The 22468-nt window shown below is 44.8% G+C and overlaps 1 protein-coding gene across 1 annotated transcript in view; it reads right to left on the bottom strand.

Moving 5' to 3' along the window:
- The window catches only part of itgb5 (integrin, beta 5), an 87254-nt gene that overhangs the window by 23157 nt on the left and 41629 nt on the right, over positions 1 to 22468 (bottom strand). Inside the window, exon 10 of the mRNA XM_046363186.1 lies at positions 14279 to 14708. Coding sequence (XP_046219142.1) covers positions 14279 to 14708 — 430 coding nt within the window. The remainder of the gene's footprint in view (positions 1 to 14278; positions 14709 to 22468) is intronic.

Here is a 22468-nt window from a genome sequence, read left to right as displayed (position 1 = left end):
ATATTTTGTGGGTTTATAGTGACATTACTAAGATATTTCGTAGAGTGGGGTCTATGCTACGACCCCAGGTCTTCAATCAGAAGTCAAAAGACCAAGAGGTAATACCATTTTCCTGAAAAACCTGGTCTGAATGAGGCATTATCAGCTGCTAATCTGCATGTCCCCTGTAGAGAAGGACAGGCAGGCAGCGGAGCAGGCGGGCAGCAACGGAACAGGCGGGCAGCAGCGGAACAGGCGGGCAGCAGCGGAACAGGCGGGCAGCAACGGAACAGGCGGGCAGCAACGGAACAGGCGGGCAGCAACGGAACAGGCGGGCAGCAACGGAACAGGCAGGCGGCAGCAACGGAACAGGCGGGCGGCAGCAACGGAACAGGCGGGCGGCAGCAACGGAACAGGCGGGCGGCAGCAACGGAACAGGCGGGCGGCAGCAACGGAACAGGCGGGCGGCAGCAACGGAACAGGCGGGCAGCAACGGAACAGGCGGGCGGCAGCAACGGGACAGGCGGGCAGCAACGGAACAGGCGGGCGGCAGCAACGGAACAGGCGGGCGGGCAGCAACGGAACAGGCGGGCAGCAACGGAACAGGCGGGCGGCAACGGAACAGGCGGGCGGCAACGGAACAGGCGGGCGGCAGCAACGGAACAGGCGGGCGGCAGCAACGGAACAGGCGGGCAGCAACGGAACAGGCGGGCAGCAACGGAACAGGCGGGCGGCAGCAACGGGACAGGCGGGCGGCAGCAACGGGACAGGCGGGCGGCAGCAACGGGACAGGCGGGCAGCAGCAACGGGACAGGCGGGCGGCAGCAACGGGACAGGCGGGCGGCAGCAGAACAGGCAGGCAGCAGCAGAACAGGCAGGCAGCAACGCCATAGACTGCACAGTCAGAGACACACAGGGCCTCCCTCCTGACTCCCAACACCTTAAGGTCAGCGCTGCTCATATTTAATGCTGCTACATTGGGAGAACAAAAGCTAACTTTGCAGTGGGGGGAATGGTCATTGATATCATCCAGTTTTAGCATAGGGAAATACCACATTATTAACTGTTTTTGAGGAAGGGCAAATCCGCTTTGCCGTGTCCTATGAGGTGGAACAGCTAAAACATCACAGAATAAAAGTGGACGTTGACACTGACAGCCGTGTGCGGTAGAGAAGAAGAAAGAAAAACCCCGGCCGAGTTGAGAGGAACGTGGAATGCCCGCTGTATTATGTATGGTAGGACTGTGAGTGAGTGAGCCAGAGTGCTGCTATGGCCTAGTTTAACAGAGAAGAGCCTGGCTGGGCCTGGGAGAAGCGAATGCTTTCTGTCAGTGAGAGGGAGGGCAGTAGTATGTGTGTCTGTGACAGTCAGACCCATAGTGCTCTGCCATGTTCCTCGAAGCCTGGCACTGTAAGGGGAGAGAGAGAGAGCGTGCGAGTGTGTGTGTGTGTGTGTGTGTGTGTGTGTGTGTGTGTGTGTGTGTGTGTGTGTGTGTGTGTGTGTGTGTGTGTGTGTGTGTGTGTGTGTGTGTGTGTGTGTGTGTGTGTGTGTGTGTGTGTGTGTGTGCGTGCGTGTGTGTGTGTGTGTGTGAGAGAGAGAGAGAGAGAGCGAGAGAGCGAGAAAAAGAGAGGGTCAGCCAGGCGCTGTCAACAGCACAACATCTGCGCTACTCTCAACATCCAGAACATAGGACAACGGTTCAACGGGAACACAAACCAGAGGAGAAGCAGAGGCTGAGTTGGACCAAAACAGAGGTTAAAATGTTACCAAGGCCTAATATATTCCTAGTCAAGGGCCCAGGAAGGAGCTACAGTTGAAGTTTAATTGTATTTGGCTAAGGTGTATGTAAACTCAGTTTTTCACAATTCCTGACATTTAATCACCACTTTATTTGAAGAATGTGAAATGTCAAAATAATAGGAGATAATTATTTATTTCATCACATTCTCAGTGGGTCAAAAGTTTACATACACTCAATTAGTATTTGGTAGCATTGCCTTTAAATTGTTTAACTTGGGTCAAACGTGTCAGGTAGCCTTCCACAAGTTTCCCAAAATAAGTTGGGTAACTGAGTCAGGTTTGTAGGCCTCCTTGCTCACACACGCTTTTTCAGTTCTGCCCACACATTTTTTATGGGATTGAGGTCAGGGCTTTGTGATGGCCACTCCAATACCTCGACTGTTGTCCTTAAGCCATTTTGCCACAACTTTGGAAGTATGCTTGCGATCATTGTCCATTTGGAAGACCCATTTACGACCAAGTTTTAACTTCCTAACTTATGTCTTGAGATGTTGCTTCAATATATCCACATAATTTCCCACCTCATGATGCCATCTATTTTGTGAAGTGCACCAGTCCCTCCTCCAGCAAAGCACACCCACAACATGATGCTGCCACCCCCGTGCTCCACGGTTTGGATGGTGTTCTTCGGCTTGCAAGACGCCTCCTATTTCCTCCAAACATAACGATGGTCATTATGGTCAAACAGTTCTATTTTTGTTTCATCAGACCAGAGGACATTTCTCCAAAAAGTAGGATCTTTGTCCCCATGTGCAGTTGCAAACCGTAGTCTGGCTTTTTTTAAATGGTGGTTTTGGAGCAGTGGCTTCTTCCTTGCTTGAGCGTCCTTTCAGGTTATGTAGATATAGGACTCGTTTTTACTGTGGATATAGATACTTTTGTACCCGTTTCCTCCCGTATCTTCACACGGTTTGCGGTCGTTCTGGGATTGATTTGCACTTTTCGCGTTCATCAAGTACGTTCATCTCTGAATGGTATGATGGCTGCGTGTTCCCATGGTGTTTATACTTGCGTACTATTGTTTGTACAGATGAACGTGGTACTTTCCGGCGGTTGGAAATCGCTCCCAAGCATGACCAGACTTGCGGAAGTCTATAATTTATTTTCTTAGGTCTTGGCTGATTTCTTTTGATTTTCCCATGATGTCAAGCAAAGAGGCAGTGAGTTTGAAGGTAGGCCTTGAAATACATCCACATGTACACCTCCAATAGGCTAAATGACATCATTTGAGTCAATCAGAAGCTTATAAAGCCATGATCATTTTCTGGAATTTTCTGTTTAAAGCCACAGACAACTCAGTGTATGTAAACTTCTGACACACTGGAATTGTGATACAGTGAATTAAGTGAAATAATCTGTCTGTAAACAATTGTTGAAAAAATGACGTGTCATGCACAAAGTAGATGTCCTAACTGACTTACCAAAACTATAGTTTGTTAACAAGAAATGTGTGGAGTGGTTGAAAAACAAGTTTTAATGACTCCAACGTAAGTGTATGTAAACTTCCGACTTCAACTGTATATATGGATCTAGGTTTCTCAGTTACCAAGGGCACCGTGGAGTTTGGACCCAGATGTGACACACAAGTCTAGTGGAGGACTGTTCCTTACCACACAGTTGGCTCAATTCACCCCTTTTCTCTAGTTAGGGCCTGCCTCCCAAACTGTTCCCATATGCTGCCTACTGAGCTCCAACATATTATTTTTAGTCCGCTCTGATGTGGGTGCCATTCTGTATGAGTTAATGTATTGTAGTCTGCTCTGATGTTCCTTCAGCACAATGAATTATTAGACATGACAATTTCTTCTCCTTCAAGACAGTATCACAACAACTGGCCCGTCTGTGCCTCTCTTCTCCATCGGAGGACAACCGTAACACAGTTCTCAACAGAGAAGTGTGTTGTTAAGCATGCAGGCAGGCCAAGACAAGCTGCCGCTTGTATGCCGAGTCAAGCTTGGGTCGTCATCAGCAAAAAATAAAGAAAATATAGTCAAACTTCTGTAAGATGTGAGGGGTAGGAGACGTATTCAAATAACTACAGTCACTACGGCTACATTAGATGACTACATTTAAGCTATGCTTAGGTTTGTGTGCAGAGGATTTAAGATTATTTTATAATAACACTACTTTCAAATATCCTGTGTCAGTGAACACACTATTTGACACAGTGTTGGCAGACCAGACCGTTGACAAACCTTAACTGTGAAACAACCAGTACAATGAGCTCTTAAAGCCCTAGAAACACACACACACACACACACACACACACACACACACACACACACACACACACACACACACACACACACACACACACACACACACACACACACACACACACACACACACACACACACACACACACACACACACACACACACACACACACACACACACACACACACACTAGAGGGATGGTTGCAGTTTAAATACCTACTGGCATTGACCGTTTTGTCCCGAGTCAGCACAGATGACAAACATCACATGCCAACTGTACCAGTCACCAGACAACAGCAATTACAGGGCATGAAAATAATGTTTAGGCCTTTGAACTGGTCAGCTGATTAGAACACATGAAGTAAACCGTGAACATTTTCACAGGTCTATAACCTGGCTGTCTCTATCATTTACGGGTGCTGGCAACATGGTGTTCATGTTATTGAGTAGGCATTTGACACACTCCAGTGTGTGTGTTTGTTATGCTAAGGCAGCATATTTCTTTCCCTCAGAAGCCTTTTGCTGACTTTTACACCACAATATATTCACTCATCAGGAAACACATGGGAGTGATGGGACTTCCTCTAACATGAATAGAACAATAGTCATAAGTCAAAATAATGAGCCAATTGCCTCTCAGGTCCCAGATGCCCTTTTACCGCCACACAGGAGGATCATGTATGGGAATGTACAACATCTCGACATGCCCCGGATGCGCTTCTGTGTTCGACACGATTCTATTCTGGAGGAGGAGCAGTGGATGCCGGGAGCATTGTGACTGATCACAGAGTCAGAGGTAGAGGCTGCCAAGACCAGCAGAAAGAGAGATTTACTGTAAACAGCCCAGCCAGACGCCTCAGAGCTCAGACACCATTGAGTGTGGCACCGACCGTACTCACCAGATCTGGTGGGATTCGAATAGTAATTTTGGAGAAAACCGTGTCCATCTTGCACTCAAAGTAGGTTCAATCATATGCTCAAAGAATTTGAAATATTTCTAAAACTATTTGAACCCAGTAGGTCTAGCACTCACTTGAGGGAGAGATAAAAAATAAACATGCACACTCCACAGCTCAGAGCCTGGAAGAAGGCTTTCCTTTCCCCTTCCTCCATTTATTTCCTTTATATAGCACTCTGACCCCAGGTGCCATAGACCTCCAACAGTAACCACCATTTATACAGCTGTGGCTTGTTATCTTCCTCCAAGCAATTACAGTCTTGTTCCAACCTGACCTGTATGGAGTTCTGGAGGGCTTCAGGCACCGCCTAGAATACAGCCACGTCATAAAGACAGAAGAATTCAGAAAACGTTTTTAAAACATGTGTTCAGCCCACAAAATAAAAAGCAAATACTGTTAACTCTTCCCACCTGACGTTTGGGGTGAACATAAAGTCACTCACTTTGCTCAGGTGCAAATGCTTTAATCTGGCGTTAAGGGATTGTTATTAAACTGTGGTGCAAATGATACCTTAAAGTGACACGCCATAAGAGATAATTCCTTCCCTAACAAAGGGCCAATCCTAACCTGAAGTCGACAACAAGCAACTAGGAGCTTAATGCAAATCCCTCAGATGACATATGCAGACTTATTTCAAGTTATCAAATGAAATTGTATTTGTCACATACACATGGTTAGCAGACATTATTGCGAGTGTAGCGAAATGCTTGTGCTTCTAGTTCTAACAGCGCAGTAATATCTAACAATTCCCCAACAACTACCGAATAAGTCACAAATCTAAAGGGGTGAATGAGAATATGTATGAGCGGCATAGGCAAGGTGCAATAGATGGTATAAAATACAGTATATACACGTGGTATGAGTAATGTAAGAGTTATTGGCAACCTGCCCAGAGCTTCACACAAATAATGTACAGTAGGAGTAGCATGAATATGATAGTAACAATGACCTTTGGTAGCCATGGTAATCACAGCTGCATACATGTATCGACAAAGAGGTGAAGTCAGTAGCAGCCATTGTAATATAATTAGATAAATCTAGAGAAGGGGAGTGTGGTGTGTGGATTGCAGAAACTACACTATTCTGCTTCCTGTCTGTCCTAGGGACAGTGACCTCAGATCCTTGACAGGATGGAAAACATGGAAGAACATGCCCTGTTGGCCACAGTGGTTAATGTGTACAGAAAGGTTCTGCAGCAGCAGTGTTTAGCCCTCTCACCACTACAGAAGTACAATGGAGAAAAGAGAAGCTCTGAGTTGAGATCTGACCCCATTTTCTGTGTCACATTTTCTCTGCATATTTCACTAAATATTTCAGTGTCTCTCCTCTGGAAGCCCAGCAGTATGCACGTCTCGGGGTGCGTCCCACATAGCACCCTATTTCCTATATAGTACAGTGCACTTCTTTTGAACAGAGCCCAATGGGCCCTGGTCAAAAATAGTGCAATATAAAAGGAATAGGGTGCTATGTTGGACGCAGCCTTGGAGTACCACTCTTCAAATACATCAAGATGGTGCTGAGAGAGCTGTAGGTTTCCAGCAGAAACACCTGTAGTGCTTTGAGGGGAATAGGTTATTTACTACACGGGGAGGGAATCCTTGTATCTGAAGTAGTTCTATGGGGCAATAGGCCCCAAACAGAGCAGGCATGGGAATGGAGAGAGTCTTGTATAGTATTTATTAGTTAGAGGAGAGAGTGGAGGAAGAACAATCCTGGGTCTTTATCATGGTCAGGTTCAGTCAGGTTTGAGGGGGGTTGACGTGTCATCCTGTGTTTGCTTTGGGTCAGGGGGCTACTACTAGCCTACTGAGCAGCAGTAAGAACCTAGGTGCTGTTGAGCTAGCTTCCGCCTAGCAAGGGAGAGGAGGGAGATATGGGGTGAGGGACAAAATCCGAAGAACACGGAATGATGCACACGCACGCATGCTCATATGATAGGCACATTTCTGCTCAATACGCACTGCTGAGCTCCGTAGTGAGTTTACATCCTGGGCTGTCTGCCAAGCATTAACCCAGAATAGGTTGACTACTAATTGCTGTGTGTTCAACGAACTACAAATAAAAACACTAACCGACTCCACAGCTGTGCCAAAATGTTTAATGAACTGCTGCTTCAGCCTTGTAGAACCAGAGATTCTGTTCAAACTATGTTCCAGTCAAAAACATCAAAGTGATTGCGTGAAATCAGACTACTACTGGGCAGGGAGTAGGTGCTACAGTAGGTAGTAGCAGGAGCTACAAATCATGATGGTTGTTGGGACATATTGAGTACTGGTATTAGCTGTGTTTCGACTTGTCCATGTTCCAGCTGTCGCTGCAGGCTTTTCATACAATCAGAGTAGGCCAGACAGCAGTACCGTAGTCTAAAAATGCATTTTCTATTGGCAGTGTCTATAAATTAAAGAGCTGAGGAGGAGAATAGAAGAAGCTGTAGGATAAAGGACGGCTCTACAACATTTTGACCGACAAGCAATAAAACCACAGCGCTTGGATTTGCCAGATGTTTTGCAAACACAGGACCAGTTACAGTCGACGCTAACTATTTAGCAAAATAGGCCAATCATGTCAGAGAGAGATTGGAAGCCAGGCTAAATGCTTTCATTTCAATAAGGCAAAGGCACAGTCGTGCCAGGCACACACACATTAATAAACACATGTTCACATTTACTGTTTCAATCCTCCATCTGAGGCTGACGATTTATGAGGAGGGGTTCACGGGTAAAGTGCAAGTGTGGAAAACAGCCATGCTATTTCTGGCGTTTGGTGCTATTGAGTGGTTAGATTGTTACCGATAAGCAGCTGTAGATGTGTGACAGAGCAGAGGACCACAAAGTCTGTTTACTGAGGCCTCGTCAAGAGCAGCCGACACACAGACTTAGCGGATCCATGCTTACACAGAAAGACGCAAAGAAAGTAAGTTTACTGTTTGCCTCTATGAACATATTTGAACTCTCTCACACCCTGGTAATCACCCTTTCATACTTTACTGTAAGTGATAAAGACTAATTATATCCATATCGTACCCATCTATCTACGCCTACTTAATCCTCCAGATATCTTGACAGACTCAGCACAAGCCTTAGGGCAGAAAGTCTGGCCTTGCAGAAGACACTGAGGTTACAAATGTATGAGAATACAGAGAGTCTCTGAGCACAGGTCAGAGACTCTCTGTACTCTCATACATGTGTAACCTCAAACACAAGCACACAGTGTGGCCCCTGTGGGAGGTTACTGACACCACTCCTCCCCTATCCTTGCTCCTGCCAGACCTACTAACTTCAGAGACTGATTAATGCCCCTGACCTGACCTTCATTCTACAGGCCACTGTCTTAGTTTCACAAGAACAGGGTTGCCCTTGCACAGCCATAAGAGGTTCTTTGACTGTAAGCTTAGTATCACACTATCAACCCTATCCAGAAACAACCCCATAACCTCTAGGCACCATTAGTTCCGTACGTCAATGGTGAATATTCCCTCTATCCTATCAGAGGGTAAGGTGGAACGTTGTCTATAAGCATTCCCCCCCTCCAACACACGCATCCCACCCAAACCAACTGAAACCCTTCCACTCATTGAAAGACACTGGACGCAGCGGAAGACCACCAGTGTTTCATTCAGTTTACCTAACCCGGTTGCAGAGATACAGCAGCTTATCAGTGACGAGATCATTAACACATGTAGGAAAGGTGAGTGAAGAGACCATTAACACATGTAGGAAAGGTGAGTGAAGAGACCATTAACACATGTAGGAAAGGTGAGTGAAGAGACCATTAACACATGTAGGAAAGGTGAGTGAAGAGACCATTAACACATGTAGGAAAGGTGAGTGAAGAGACCAAAAACACATGTAGGAAAGGTGAGTGAAGAGACCGTTAACACATGTAGGAAAGGTGAGTGAAGAGACCATTAACACATGTAGGAAAGGTGAGTGAAGAGACCATTAACACATGTAGGAAAGGTGAGTGAAGAGACCATTAACACATGTAGGAAAGGTGAGTGAAGAGACCAAAAACACATGTAGGAAAGGTGAGTGAAGAGACCAAAAACACATGTAGGAAAGGTGAGTGAAGAGACCATTAACACATGTAGGAAAGGTGAGTGAAGAGACCAAAAACACATGTAGGAAAGGTGAGTGAAGAGACCATTAACACATGTAGGAAAGGTGAGTGAAGAGACCATTAACACATGTAGGAAAGGTGAGTGAAGAGACCATTAACACATGTAGGAAAGGTGAGTGAAGAGACCATTAACACATGTAGGAAAGGTGAGTGAAGAGACCAAAAACACATGTAGGAAAGGTGAGTGAAGAGACCATTAACACATGTAGGAAAGGTGAGTGAAGAGACCAAAAAAACATGTAGGAAAGGTGAGTGAAGAGACCATTAACACATGTAGGAAAGGTGAGTGAAGAGACCATTAACACATGTAGGAAAGGTGAGTGAAGAGACCATTAACACATGTAGGAAAGGTGAGTGAAGAGACCAAAAACACATGTAGGAAAGGTGAGTGAAGAGACCATTAACACATGTAGGAAAGGTGAGTGAAGAGACCATTAACACATGTAGGAAAGGTGAGTGAAGAGACCAAAAACACATGTAGGAAAGGTGAGTGAAGAGACCATTAACACATGTAGGAAAGGTGAGTGAAGAGACCATTAACACATGTAGGAAAGGTGAGTGAAGAGACCATTAACACATGTAGGAAAGGTGAGTGAAGAGACCAAAAACACATGTAGGAAAGGTGAGTGAAGAGACCATTAACACATGTAGGAAAGGTGAGTGAAGAGACCATTAACACATGTAGGAAAGGTGAGTGAAGAGACCATTAACACATGTAGGAAAGGTGAGTGAAGAGACCATTAACACATGTAGGAAAGGTGAGTGAAGAGACCATTAACACATGTAGGAAAGGTGAGTGAAGAGACCATTAACACATGTAGGAAAGGTGAGTGAAGAGACCAAAAACACATGTAGGAAAGGTGAGTGAAGAGACCATTAACACATGTAGGAAAGGTGAGTGAAGAGACCATTAACACATGTAGGAAAGGTGAGTGAAGAGACCAAAAACACATGTAGGAAAGGTGAGTGAAGAGACCATTAACACATGTAGGAAAGGTGAGTGAAGAGACCATTAACACATGTAGGAAAGGTGAGTGAAGAGACCATTAACACATGTAGGAAAGGTGAGTGAAGAGACCAAAAACACATGTAGGAAAGGTGAGTGAAGAGACCATTAACACATGTAGGAAAGGTGAGTGAAGAGACCATTAACACATGTAGGAAAGGTGAGTGAAGAGACCATTAACACATGTAGGAAAGGTGAGTGAAGAGACCAAAACACATGTAGGAAAGGTGAGTGAAGAGACCATTAACACATGTAGGAAAGGTGAGTGAAGAGACCATTAACACATGTAGGAAAGGTGAGTGAAGAGACCATTAACACATGTAGGAAAGGTGAGTTAAGAGACCATTAACACATGTAGGAAAGGTGAGTGAAGAGACCAAAAACACAGTCTCTCAAACTATTTCTAACTATCAACTTCAAATTAAGCTGTGAATAGTTAACTTCTATGCCTGAGCTTTGTAAATTATGGGTTATTATTATTAGCATTTCGGCCATTTTGTGGGCTAAATTACTAGTATAGTGGATGTTTCCAAAATTGTATTGACCTATTGCCAACTACATTAAATACACCAGTTGATTGAATCATTGGTTCGATGTGGGTGTAATTAGTTCAGGCATGTACAGCTGATGACACCACCACAGTGACAGTCACTGGTCAGAAAAACCAGACTGGAGGCAGTTAGGCTCTATGGGAGGTTTGGCTTGGTGCTATATTATATCACCACAGCACCAGGCAGCACAGACATGACAACAGCAACAGCTGGGTGTGGAGCGTGCCTGGCTTCCATCTATCGGTCCTCCTCACTCTACTCAGAGGGCCAGGGCAAACAAGAGCATGGCTGCTAAAGCTATCAAAGAAGTAATCTAGGAAGAGAGTCCTTTCCTCCAAAGAGCAGAAGGAAACAACATACTCAAAAACAGTAGGTAGTGAAATAGTGTGGGTAAAAGCTCAATGACATAGCTACATTCCAGAAACACAGAGAGGATGGTACAGGTTGGCACAGTCAAATATCTGTGTATTTATAATTGCAGTAAAAAGATTCTGGTAAAAAATAAAATGATTGTGTACTGTAGTAGTACTATGATATAACCTCAGAGCTCTATTTACAAGAACAGTGGGACCCACTCTTGTCTCTCTCCACAGCTGTCTTTTAGTGCGTAAGCAGGAACCAATATTCTTGTCCTGGCCTGGCGTGCGTTTTGGCCGTGACACAGTAATCAGATTAGATGGAGGGAAGCATCAAGGAGAAGGAAAAGAGTCAAGGCCCTAGTGAGAAGGAGCCGCTTCCTGTAGGCCTGGCTGCGACACTGGCCTCGAGCCTAACCCCTGACCCCCTCAGCCTCATGTAGGCCTGGCTGCTACACTGGTCTCAAGCCTAACTCCTGACCCCCTCAGCCTCATGTAGGCCTGGCTGCTACACTGGTCTCTAGCCTAACCCCTGACCCCCTCAGCCTCATGTAGGCCTGGCTGCTACACTGATCTCTAGCCTAACCCCTGACCCCCTCAGCCTCATGTAGGTCTGACTAATACACTGCCGCACAGAAGAAATATCAGAGCACCCAGAGAAGCACGAGATTGAACTTCACACAACTTTGTAGAGTTTTCCCTGTTAGTTAACACTATCAATATTTTCCTTTACTGTGGCAATTATAATCGAATCAATGCAATATTAGTCACTTTTAACGCAACCTACTAAATCAAGTTTTATTCGTCGCATATACATATTTAGCAGATGTTATTGCGGGTGTAGCGAAATGCTTGTGGTCTATGCAAGACTTAGTATGCAAAACTAACTACGCAAGAGATTGTAGGCAAAACGCATCGAAGTAGGATTCTATTACATTGACAGGCACAACTCAGGCCGGCCCGCACTCTACACAGACCGGTGTGCCATAACAAATCAGAGCTGCAGTAGGACTACATGTAAATATACTACATATGAATGTGCCATTCACTTTGAACTGGACTGTTTTTACAGCATGAGCGGTCGTGAATAGATACAGTACTTTGATTCAAAACAAGCGTATCAAAACAACAAGATAAACGTCAAGATTTCTTGCTGACAATGCGGTTATCATGAAAAGGCTGGGAGATTTTAAATGCTTTGAGCTAGAAATGAGAACCCACCCAAGGACAACGCACCAATTTATTTTCTCTTTAATAATGACAAATGCCTTCCAGCAATTAATCAGTCTGGATCCTGCAGTTCAATCCAAACCAGCTTCTCTTCCTAACACAACACAGAGCAAATGAGCTGCTATCATCACAGCGTAACCAATCTAACCTATTGCACAATACTGTTTAGATGGCATGTAACAGGAGGGGAATGGGACTTCGCACAGAGTCTGAACCTCCCCATAACCATTCGTGGGTTTAGGGGACCAATGGTGGTATACAGAATTATTTTACAACACTGTTTATTACACGATTAAGTAATAGTGCCAGAGAAGTGTGGGAGAGACTTTCATTCAGATTCATTAGGAACTCATTATAAACTGAGCCAACCATGCACAGCGAGGAGGTGTGTGTGTGAGAGTATGGGGGGCCACAGAGCATACTGGACTGTTAAGATGTAATTACTACCCCACCCCTTCCAGTTATCATCCTACCCTAAGGGCCTACTTATGGTCAGACCAACCGACAAACAAAATGGTCCATTTTGTGTTTGTCCGCTGCTTGGTCCTGCTGACTAAACGAAACAAGGCATTTTAACTGAGTATAGACCCATGAATTGTATTTGGCAATACACACAAGGCACTGAGCAGGGCCTATGTTACAAAGCCCCCTCTGTGGTTTGGTGGAACAGCCGTTAGCTTGGGGATGAGCCAGGGGCCCTTGGCCAACATCCAGCAGGTCTCGACACAAAACGCACAGAGGCTACTTGGACTGGACCCGATGTTCTGGGAATCCAATAGGACAGCCTGTTTAGTATGTCACTAAGTTGCTCCCAGCTAGCAACCCTGCCTACTGCCCAGGCCAGTGTGAGAGAAAACTAGGGCATGGGCTTCAAAGCAAGCAAGACCCTCAGGCAGGAGAAAACAGGATTTGTGGTCAGTATCAGCACATGCACATTCAATCAATAGAGCACATGAATAGTATAGGGAGGAAAAATGTTGGTGGTCTGTTCAGAAAGGAACAGCTCTGGTCTGGTTCTAGAATTAATTCCTGAATCCTGCACACAGCCAAAGCACCCAGAGAATACAGCTCAGCTAGAGACAGTAAAACTTGAACGGCACAACAAACTAGCTCCCAGCAGCTGTTCCTGAGCACTTTACCTTTCCCAAAGAAGAAATTCAGAATCAAGAGACCTTTATCATTAAAAAAACACCCCGAACATGTATGGTTTGGTATTAACACACACACACACACACACACACACAACAGTAGCAGACCTGCAGGGCTGTGTTCAACGCTGCACCACTAACAGGTGGCTTTTCCTCTAATAAATGCAGGTTGACGTTTAATGTCATGAGTCTTGCATTGGAGGCAGAAAGAACTAAGTGGTTTCCACTACACAGGCATGCTGCAAAGTCAAAATTGGCAATATCGTAAAAATGCATGAAAAAAATACTAGCTTTTTAGTCTTAATTTAAGGTTAGGCATTAGGCCAAGCAGTATGGTAAAGGTTAGGTTTAAAATCAATATGACTTTGTGGTAGTGCCAGCTGCCTCCAGTACATGAGTCATCTCAATAAATGCCAACCTGCCTAATAAACACAGACCAGAGTGATGTGGTACTATGACCCTGGAAACAACATCCCACCTGCTCACTAGGGTAGCCTAGTGGTTAGAGTGTTTGACTAGTGACCGAAAGGTTGGAAGTTCAAATCCCCGAGCTGACAAGGTACAAATCTGTCATTCTGCCCCTGAACAGGCAGTTAACCCACTGTTCCTAGGCCGTCATTAAAAATAAGAATTTGTTCTTAACTGACTTGCCTAGTAAAATATATATATTTTTAAATACAGCCTTGTAGATCAATAAACATTCATTGAATGCGTCTCTTAGCATCAACATGACAGCACAAGCAAACTTAGACACACCCTCAATAGCGACACATCTAGGACTCGTGTTTCTGCACATGTATCAGGTACTGTACGAAGCACTACTGTGTATGTCTGAATAATTTATGTTGTACACATGCAGAAGTAGAAAGGAGAGTGAGGTAGCGGCAGTGCTCCCTTCTCTTTGCACACCTACCTGAGCAGAGGATGCCCTTGTGTCGGGCGCAGGAGAAGTCGTCACACTCGCAGAAGGTCCCGTAGATCTTCCCGAACTCTGACTCGTAGCAGAGGCACTGGTTACAACTGCACTCCCCTCTCCCACCACAGATTTGCTTCCCCTCCGCCTCTCTACACGCGCTCAGGTACATGCTGCCAGCCTCGCCCTCCTGGCACTCGCAGCGGGCGCCCAGGTAGCCCGGGTCACAGCGGCAGGTACCACAAGTGTACTGTCCGATAGAGCTGCAGCGGCTACTGTTAGCCTGGGTCTGGTCGGTGCAGCCACAGGCACAGCGGTAGTCCACTGACACCTCCAGACGATCCTTGAAGCCCACAGGTTTGATGGTGAATCTCTGCTGGGTGCCAGGGGCAGGGCAGCCCCTAGCATCCACACTCACGTTGAAGGACACCTGGAAGAAGGAAGAACAGTACAACAGGGTTAGTATATGGACTGGAATTAGACAAATTGCCACAATTTCTCAATCAAGGAGTTTTACACAAACCTACGTCATACTCATAACTGGATTTTAAAATGGTCTCAATCTGGATCCATCACAATTACACCATCTACCTCCAGATAAACCATTTTTGCTCATATTAAGGCTTGGCTGTGATCTACATTTGACCTGCAAGCTGTGTTTATACATGTGGAATTATCTCAGAGAGAGAAGGCGTGAGAGAGCGCGATCAGAGGAGATCAGAGGACAGTTTGTGGCTTTGAGTCAGTTAGTTGATTAATCACAGCCAATTCAAGCAGCAGAGGACACAGACAGGACCGCCACCCATTTGATTGATCTGAGGAAGGAAGTCTGAACAAGACAGAAACTCCACCCTCCCTTTAGATCGGCCTGTCTCATCAGTTACGTTGATTGGAATATGGTGCTGCATTGGATAGCAGATGTTTTACGGACTCCAGAATAATTCTCAAATATGTTTTTTTTTTACACTGAAAAATATGTTTTACACCGTCTTCACCATCATTTGTTACGAATGAAAATAGCTTTTGGACACCAGGGGCCAGACACACGAGTTGGGTGACAATTCATCTTGATGGTTGTACAGTCGTCTCAAATAAAACTGAAGGACCTCGGCATTACTCTGGACCCTAATCTCTCTTTTGACGAACATATCAAGACTGTTTCAAGGACAGCCTTTTCCCATCTACGCAACATTGCAAAAATCAGAAACTTTGTCCAAAAACGATGCAGAAAAATTAATCCATGCTTTTGTTACTTCTAGGTTCAACTATTGCAATGCTTTACTTTCCGGCTACCCGGAAAAAGCACTAAATAAATTTCATTTGATCATATTACTCCAGTGCTAGCCTCCCTACACTGGCTTCCTGTTAAGGCAAGGGCTGATCAAGGTTTTACTGCTAACCTACAAAGCATTACATGGGCTTGCTCCTACCTATCTTTCTGATTTGGTCCTGCCGTACATACCTACACGTACGCTACGGTCACAAGATGCAGGCCTCCTAATTGTCCCTAGAATTTCTAAGCAAACAGCTGGAGGCAGGGCCTTCTCCTATAGAGCTCCATTTTTATGGAATGGTCTGCCTACCCATGTGTGAGACGCAGACTCGGTCTCAACCTTTAAGTCTTTACTGAAGACTCATCTCTTCAGTGGGTCATATGATTGAGTGTAGTCTGGCCCAGGAGTGTGAAGGTGAACGGAAAGGCTCTGGAGCAACGAACCGCCCTTGCTGTCTCTGCCTGGCCGGTTCCCCTCTCTCAACTGTGATCTTCCTGTCTGGGTTGGTTCCCCCCCTTTGGTTGTGCCGTGGCGGAGATCTTTGTGGGCTATACTCGGCCTTGTCTCAGGATGGTAAGTTGGTGGATGAAGATATCCCTCTAGTGATGTGGGAGCTGTTCTTTGGCAGAGTGGGTGGGGTTATATCATTCCTGTTTGGCCTTGTCCGGGGGTATCATCGGATGGGGCCACAGTGTCTCCTGACCCAGCCTCCAGTAATTATGCTGCAGTAGTTTGTGTCGGGGGGCTAGGGTCAGTTTGTTATTTCTGGAGTACTTCTCCTGTCTTATCTGGTGTCCTGTGTGAATTTAACTATGCTCTCTCCAATTCTCTCTTTCTTTCTCTCTCTCGGAGGACCTGAGCCCTAGGACCATGCCTCAGGACTACCTGGCATGACTCCTTGCTGTCCCCAGTCCACCTGGCCGTGCTGCTGCTCCAGTTGCAACTGTTCTGCCTGCGGCTATGGAACCCTGACCTGTTCACCAGACGTGCTACCTGTCCCAGACCTGCTGTTTTCAACTCTCCAGAGACCGCAGGAGCGGTAGAGATACTCCTAATTATCAGCTATGAAAAGCCAACTGACATTTACTCCTGAGGTCCTAACTTGCTGCACCCTTGACAACTACTGTGATTATTATTTGACTATGCTGGTCATTAATTAACATTTGAACATTTTGGCCATGTTCTGTTATAATCTCCACCCGGCACAGCCAGAAGAGGACTGGCCACCCTCATAGAAGCCTGATTCCTCTCTAGGTTTCTTCCTAGGTTTAGGCCTTTCTAGGGAGTTTTTCCTAGCCACTGTGCTTCTACATTTACATTTAAGTCATTTAGCAGACGCTACACCTGCATTGCTTGCTGTTTGGGGTTTTAGGCTGGGTTTCTGTACAGCACTTTGAGATATCAGCTGATGTAAGAAGGGCTACATAAATACATTTGATTTGATTAAAAAATAAAGTCTTAAAATGCTAGGTCAGGTGTATCTACGTCTGACTTTGGGATCAGAATCTACACCTGCTGCACCAACCAAAAAGACTAGTCGTAGCTAAATCCAGTGTAAGCAATGATTTAGCAATGCATGAGATTTGATGCTTCAAAATGGTGGCTGCTAGGCAGCACCCATTACTAGGCTGTTACTGTTCTGGTGGCAGTTTTAAACTTTGCCAGGCATGTCCCATCACTTCAAAGCCCACCACTATGCATGCATGTTGTTCTCTTAACCATACTTTGATGAATCAATCAATAATTACTGTGGAATGAATATCACTGAATGACAAAGTTATTGGATAAAGTAGGCTAATGCTATTGAAGGCATTTTTCATATTGTTGCTTACTGAAACTCCCAAAGTCATCGAACTGTTTTCAATACTTTAAAGCAATAGCCGTGTGGTCAACTATAATTTCAGCCCCTTATCATTAATATAATAATAATATATGCCATTTAGCAGACGCTTTTATCCAAAGCGACTTACAGTCATGTGTGCATACATTCTACGTATGGGTGGTCCCGGGAATCGAACCCACTACCCTGGCGTTACAAGCGCCATGCTCTACCAACTGAGCTACAGAAGGACCACAGGGACAACATTATCGCCCTGTTTTTAGACAAGCGTGGGGAATCGTCTTCATAAATCAATCATCCAGATTTTTGTTTCCCCGGAACCTCCGATTGGATATTTGATTACATTTAGGCTGGGAAAATGTTAGCCAAATTGGGGTCAGTGTTCATAATGATAATCTTTAGTCTAGTTTGCTCATCTAACAGCATTATCAGAACATTTTGCTAGCATGTTATGTAGTCTAAGGTAGCCTATTGGTTGTCTAGCAATGGTCAACCAATTTGAACAGATCTTGAAGAATTTTTAAAGAATAATGGGCAAATATTGTACAACCCAGGTGTGTAAAGCTCTTAAAGACTTACCCAGAAAGACTCAGCTGAAATCGCTGCCAAAGGTGATTCTGACATGAATTGACTCAGGGGTGTGAATACTTATGTAAATGAGATATGAGCTATAATAAAAGTGGAGGTGGCAGCTCATCTATTAGTTTTCCAATATCTGATCAGACACATTTAGCATGCTGTAATGTAGCATGAATCAAGTGTATTATTTTGCTATTGACCCACGTATAGGCAACTCGAAAAGCCCGGAGGTTGTGAAATATGAACACGAGACTCACATCCTTTAGAAAATATAGATTGTTCCTTCATGGTATGTACAGAAAATAATAGCATAGTCCCGCCTCCCGACCAGGCGTAGAGTCTACGCCCAGGCATAGCTCATAGAAGGGCTCACGCCCAGGCATAGCTCATAGAAGGGCTCACGCCCAGGCATAGCTCATAGAAGGGCTCACACCCAGGCATAGCTCATAGAAGGGCTCACACCCAGGCATAGCTCATAGAAGGGCTCACGCCCAGGTGATGCAACAGGTATAATCTTTACGTCCACGTAGAGCATATCGAACATAGAGTTACAAACCACTTACAACCAACTGGTTCAAATCGGCCCCAGAACAGCGATCACTAACCTCGATCCATGTTGTTTTTTACTGGTTATTGTTATTCACTGTATTTATTCCTCGTGTCACCAATTCTATTGATCTTTAACTCTGCATTGTTATAAAAAGACCCGGAAGTAAGCATGTCCCGGAAGTAAGCATGTTAATCTACATCTGTTGTTTACAAAGCATGTGACAAATAACATTTCATTTGCAGCGCATTACTGTGTCCTCTGTAGCTTACTGCCACAGCAACCATCTCTAGTGTGTGTACGTGCCGTAGATGAGGCAGTGTGTTATTCTTTGTGGTTTCACTCACTTTAGATGGGGTAATGGTGTGAATTTCTCCAGTTAAACTGATACTACCACGAATCTACAAAACTGCAATGTACAGTATATATGTCAGTTGATATATCATCACCTTCCATATAACCTTTGGCGCATTGGAAAACGCTCTCATCTTTAAAACTGAACAATTCTGTCCAAAGAAAACACAAGGACCGACTTCAATAACGTCAATTAGAATACATATGAAATGTGGTTAACTTTTCAATACATAACACAGCTCTGGATGAGAGCATGGATACTTTCAACCACAAAAATATTTTAGCAAAGAGAAAAGCTAATCTGAGGCAGCTGTAGGGGTATTTCAGGAAGGATGTCCTTCCATGACGTAGGTCTGATAAGGTTCACTCTTCCACATCATTCTCCTTCTCCCAGTGGTTCTAGATGAGTGAAGAAGCGCACACACACACACACACACACACCTACAGGTAGCCTATGTGCCCTTTGGCAGTGTTGAGCCCGGAGGGGTCATTGGAGGTGGAGAGGCAGGGATGTGAGGGGGCACATGCTGTGCTTTGAAGTTTAGCTCCCAAGACTGAAGGCCGTAGCCCTCTGGACTGCAGCCCCAAAGGCAAACACTCAGATGCTTGGGCCGTGTTGATGTTGGCAGCAGCTCTGCATGCAACGATCTGAGTCTTCAGGAGAGAAAAAGAGCATTGGCCTGTCACTCAGAATGCAGGACCTTTTGCTCTCTCTCTATAGGTCTCCTAGGTCATCAGTGTCTTCCATCTTCCCTTCCTCTTTCAATGAGAATTTTATTTACTTTAATTTTTTAAATTTTACTAGGCAAGTCAGTTAAGAACAAGTTCTTATTTTCAATGACGGCCTAGGAACAGTGAGTTAACTGCCTTTTCAGGGGCAGAACGACAGATTTGTACCTTGTCAGCTCAGGGATTTGAACGTGCAACCTTCCGGTTACTAGTCCAACGCTCTAACCACTAGGCTACCCTGCTGCCCCAGTGAACATCAACAGGCTTAGTGGTGAAGAGGTCATAGTACCACAGATCCTACTGGGTGAGCCGCTGACTAATATGAAACACTGTACAATATGAGGCAATATGAGGGTGTGGCTGTGTGGAGTAAACACTCATGACATCAAACTGCGTCATCTGTCCAACCCAAACCATTGATCTCGTTAGTAAGTGATGAATGTCTGTAGGTAATACAGAAACACGAGTCAAAAATAAATAAAAAACATCAATAACAAAGCTATTGTCATCCACAAGCACAGCATTGCAGAAGAACAGGACATGAACACAGAGTTGTGGTATGTTCCTGCTGAGTACTAGATAAGCCTCCAATCAGAGTCCACAGGAAGGAAGGGCCCACATAACACTTGGAAGACCTGCTTGTCTGCTATTTGCCTCTTCCACTACAGCAGTGCCCTTCCTAACGAGGTAATGAGATTTAGGGGAGTGAGTCACGAGGAACCCATCTCCTTTAACCATGTGGCTCATTAGGGAAACTAGCAACCATGAGATAAAGCTGCTGGAGTAAAAAGGCAGGGAACCAAATCCCAAGACATTACTGCTGTGATTGTGAGAGAGGTATGGAATGGAGGAGTGGAACGGAGAGAGCAGCAGATTAATCACCAAGTCTGTCTTGAGTCAAGTATTCAACCACTTTGTTATGGCAAGCCTAAATAAGTTCAGGATAAAACAGTTGCTTAACAAGACACAAGTTGCATGGACTCACTCGGTGTGCAGTAATAGTGTTTAACGTAACTTTATGATGACCTCATCTCTGTACCTCACACATACAGATCATTTTAAGGTCCCTCAGTCGAGCAGTGAATTTCAAACACAGAATCAACCGAAGACCAGGGAGGTTTTCCAACGCCTCACAAAAGAGTACACCTATCAGTAGACAAGAGATTGAATATCTCTGAGCCATGTGAAGTTATTAAATTACACTTTGGATGGTGTATCAATACACCCATTCACTACAAAGATACAGGCGCACTTCCTACCACATTTGCTGGGGAGGAAGGACACCGCTCAGATGACGCGGATGCTACGCTACAGGACTGTTTTGCAAGCACAGACTGGAATATGTTCCAGGACTCATCAAAATGGCATTGAGGAGTATACCACCTCAGTCACCGGCTTCATCAGTAAGTCATCCCTCACAGTGACAGTACATATCCCAATCATCCCTAAAGCCAACACCTCATTTGGCCGCCTTTCGTTCCAGTACTCTGCTGCCTGTGACTGGAACGAATTGCAAAAATCGCTGAAGTTGGAGACTTTTATCTCCCTCACCATCTTCAAACATCAGCTATCTGAGCAGCTAACCGATCGCTGCAGCTGTACATAGTCTATTGGTAAATAGCCCACCCATTTTCACCTACCTCATCCCCATACTGTTTTTATTTATTTACTTTTCTGCTCTTTTGCACACCAATATCTCTACCTGTACATGACCACCTGATCATTTATCACTTCAGTGTTAATCTGCAAAATTGTAATTATTCGCCTACCTCCTCATGCCTTTTGCACACATTGTATATAGACTCCCCCTTTTTTCTACTGCGTTATTGACTTGTTAATTGTTTACTCCATGTGTAACTCTGTGTTGTCTGTTCACACTGCTATGCTTTATCTTGGCCAGGTCGCAGTTGCAAATGAGAACTTGTTCTCAACTAGCCTACCTGGTTAAATAAAGGTGAAATAAAAAAATAAAAAATAAAAAGCCATGGATTACAGGCAACATCCACACGGAGCTAAAAAGCCTAGAGCTGCCGCTTTCAAGGAGTGGGACACTACTCCGGACGCTTATAAATAATCCAGCTATTCCCTGAGACAAACCATCAAACAGGCAAAGCGTCAATACAGGACTAAGATTGAATCCTACTAGACCGGTTCTGCCGCTTGTCGGATGTGGCAGGGCTTGCAAACTATTACAGACTAAAGGGAAACCCAGCCGCGAGCTGCCCAGTGACTCAAGCCTACAAGACGAGCAAAATCCCTTTTATGCTCGCTTCGAGGCAAGCAACACTGAAGCATGCATGAGAGCACCAGCTATTCCGGATGACTGTGTGATCATGCTCTTCGTAGCTGATGTGAGCAAGACCTTTAAAACAGGTCAACAGTCACAAGGCCGGGGGGCCAGACGGATTTCCAGGACGTGTACTCAAAGCATGCACGGACCAACTGGCAAGTGTCTTCACTGACATTTTCAACCTCTCCCTGACCTAGTCTGTAATACCTACATGTTTCAAGCAGACCACCATAGTCCCTGTACCCAAGAATGCAAAGGTAACCTACCTAAATGACTGCACTCATGTTATTTTATTTTACCTTTATTTAACCAGGAAAGCTCATTGAGATTTAAAATCTCTTTTTCAAGAGTGTCCTGGTCAAGATAGGCAGCACCAAGTCATTACAAAAATTACAGACAAACATGAAAAACTACAAGTAATCTAGTAAAAAACTTAGAATTCACAAGAGCATAACAAAATCTAAAACCGCAAATTAACCTTTCTAGCAGGCGTTCCGCTAGCAGAACCCCTCGACAACATTCCGCTGAAAAGGCAGCGCGCAAAATTCAAAAATATGTTTTAGAAATATGTTCCTTT

Source organism: Oncorhynchus gorbuscha, linkage group LG09, assembly GCF_021184085.1.
Source record: "Oncorhynchus gorbuscha isolate QuinsamMale2020 ecotype Even-year linkage group LG09, OgorEven_v1.0, whole genome shotgun sequence".
Taxonomy (NCBI): Eukaryota; Metazoa; Chordata; class Actinopteri; order Salmoniformes; family Salmonidae; genus Oncorhynchus; species Oncorhynchus gorbuscha.
Note: the sequence above shows the minus strand (reverse complement) of the source record. Positions and strands in the feature narration are given on the sequence as shown.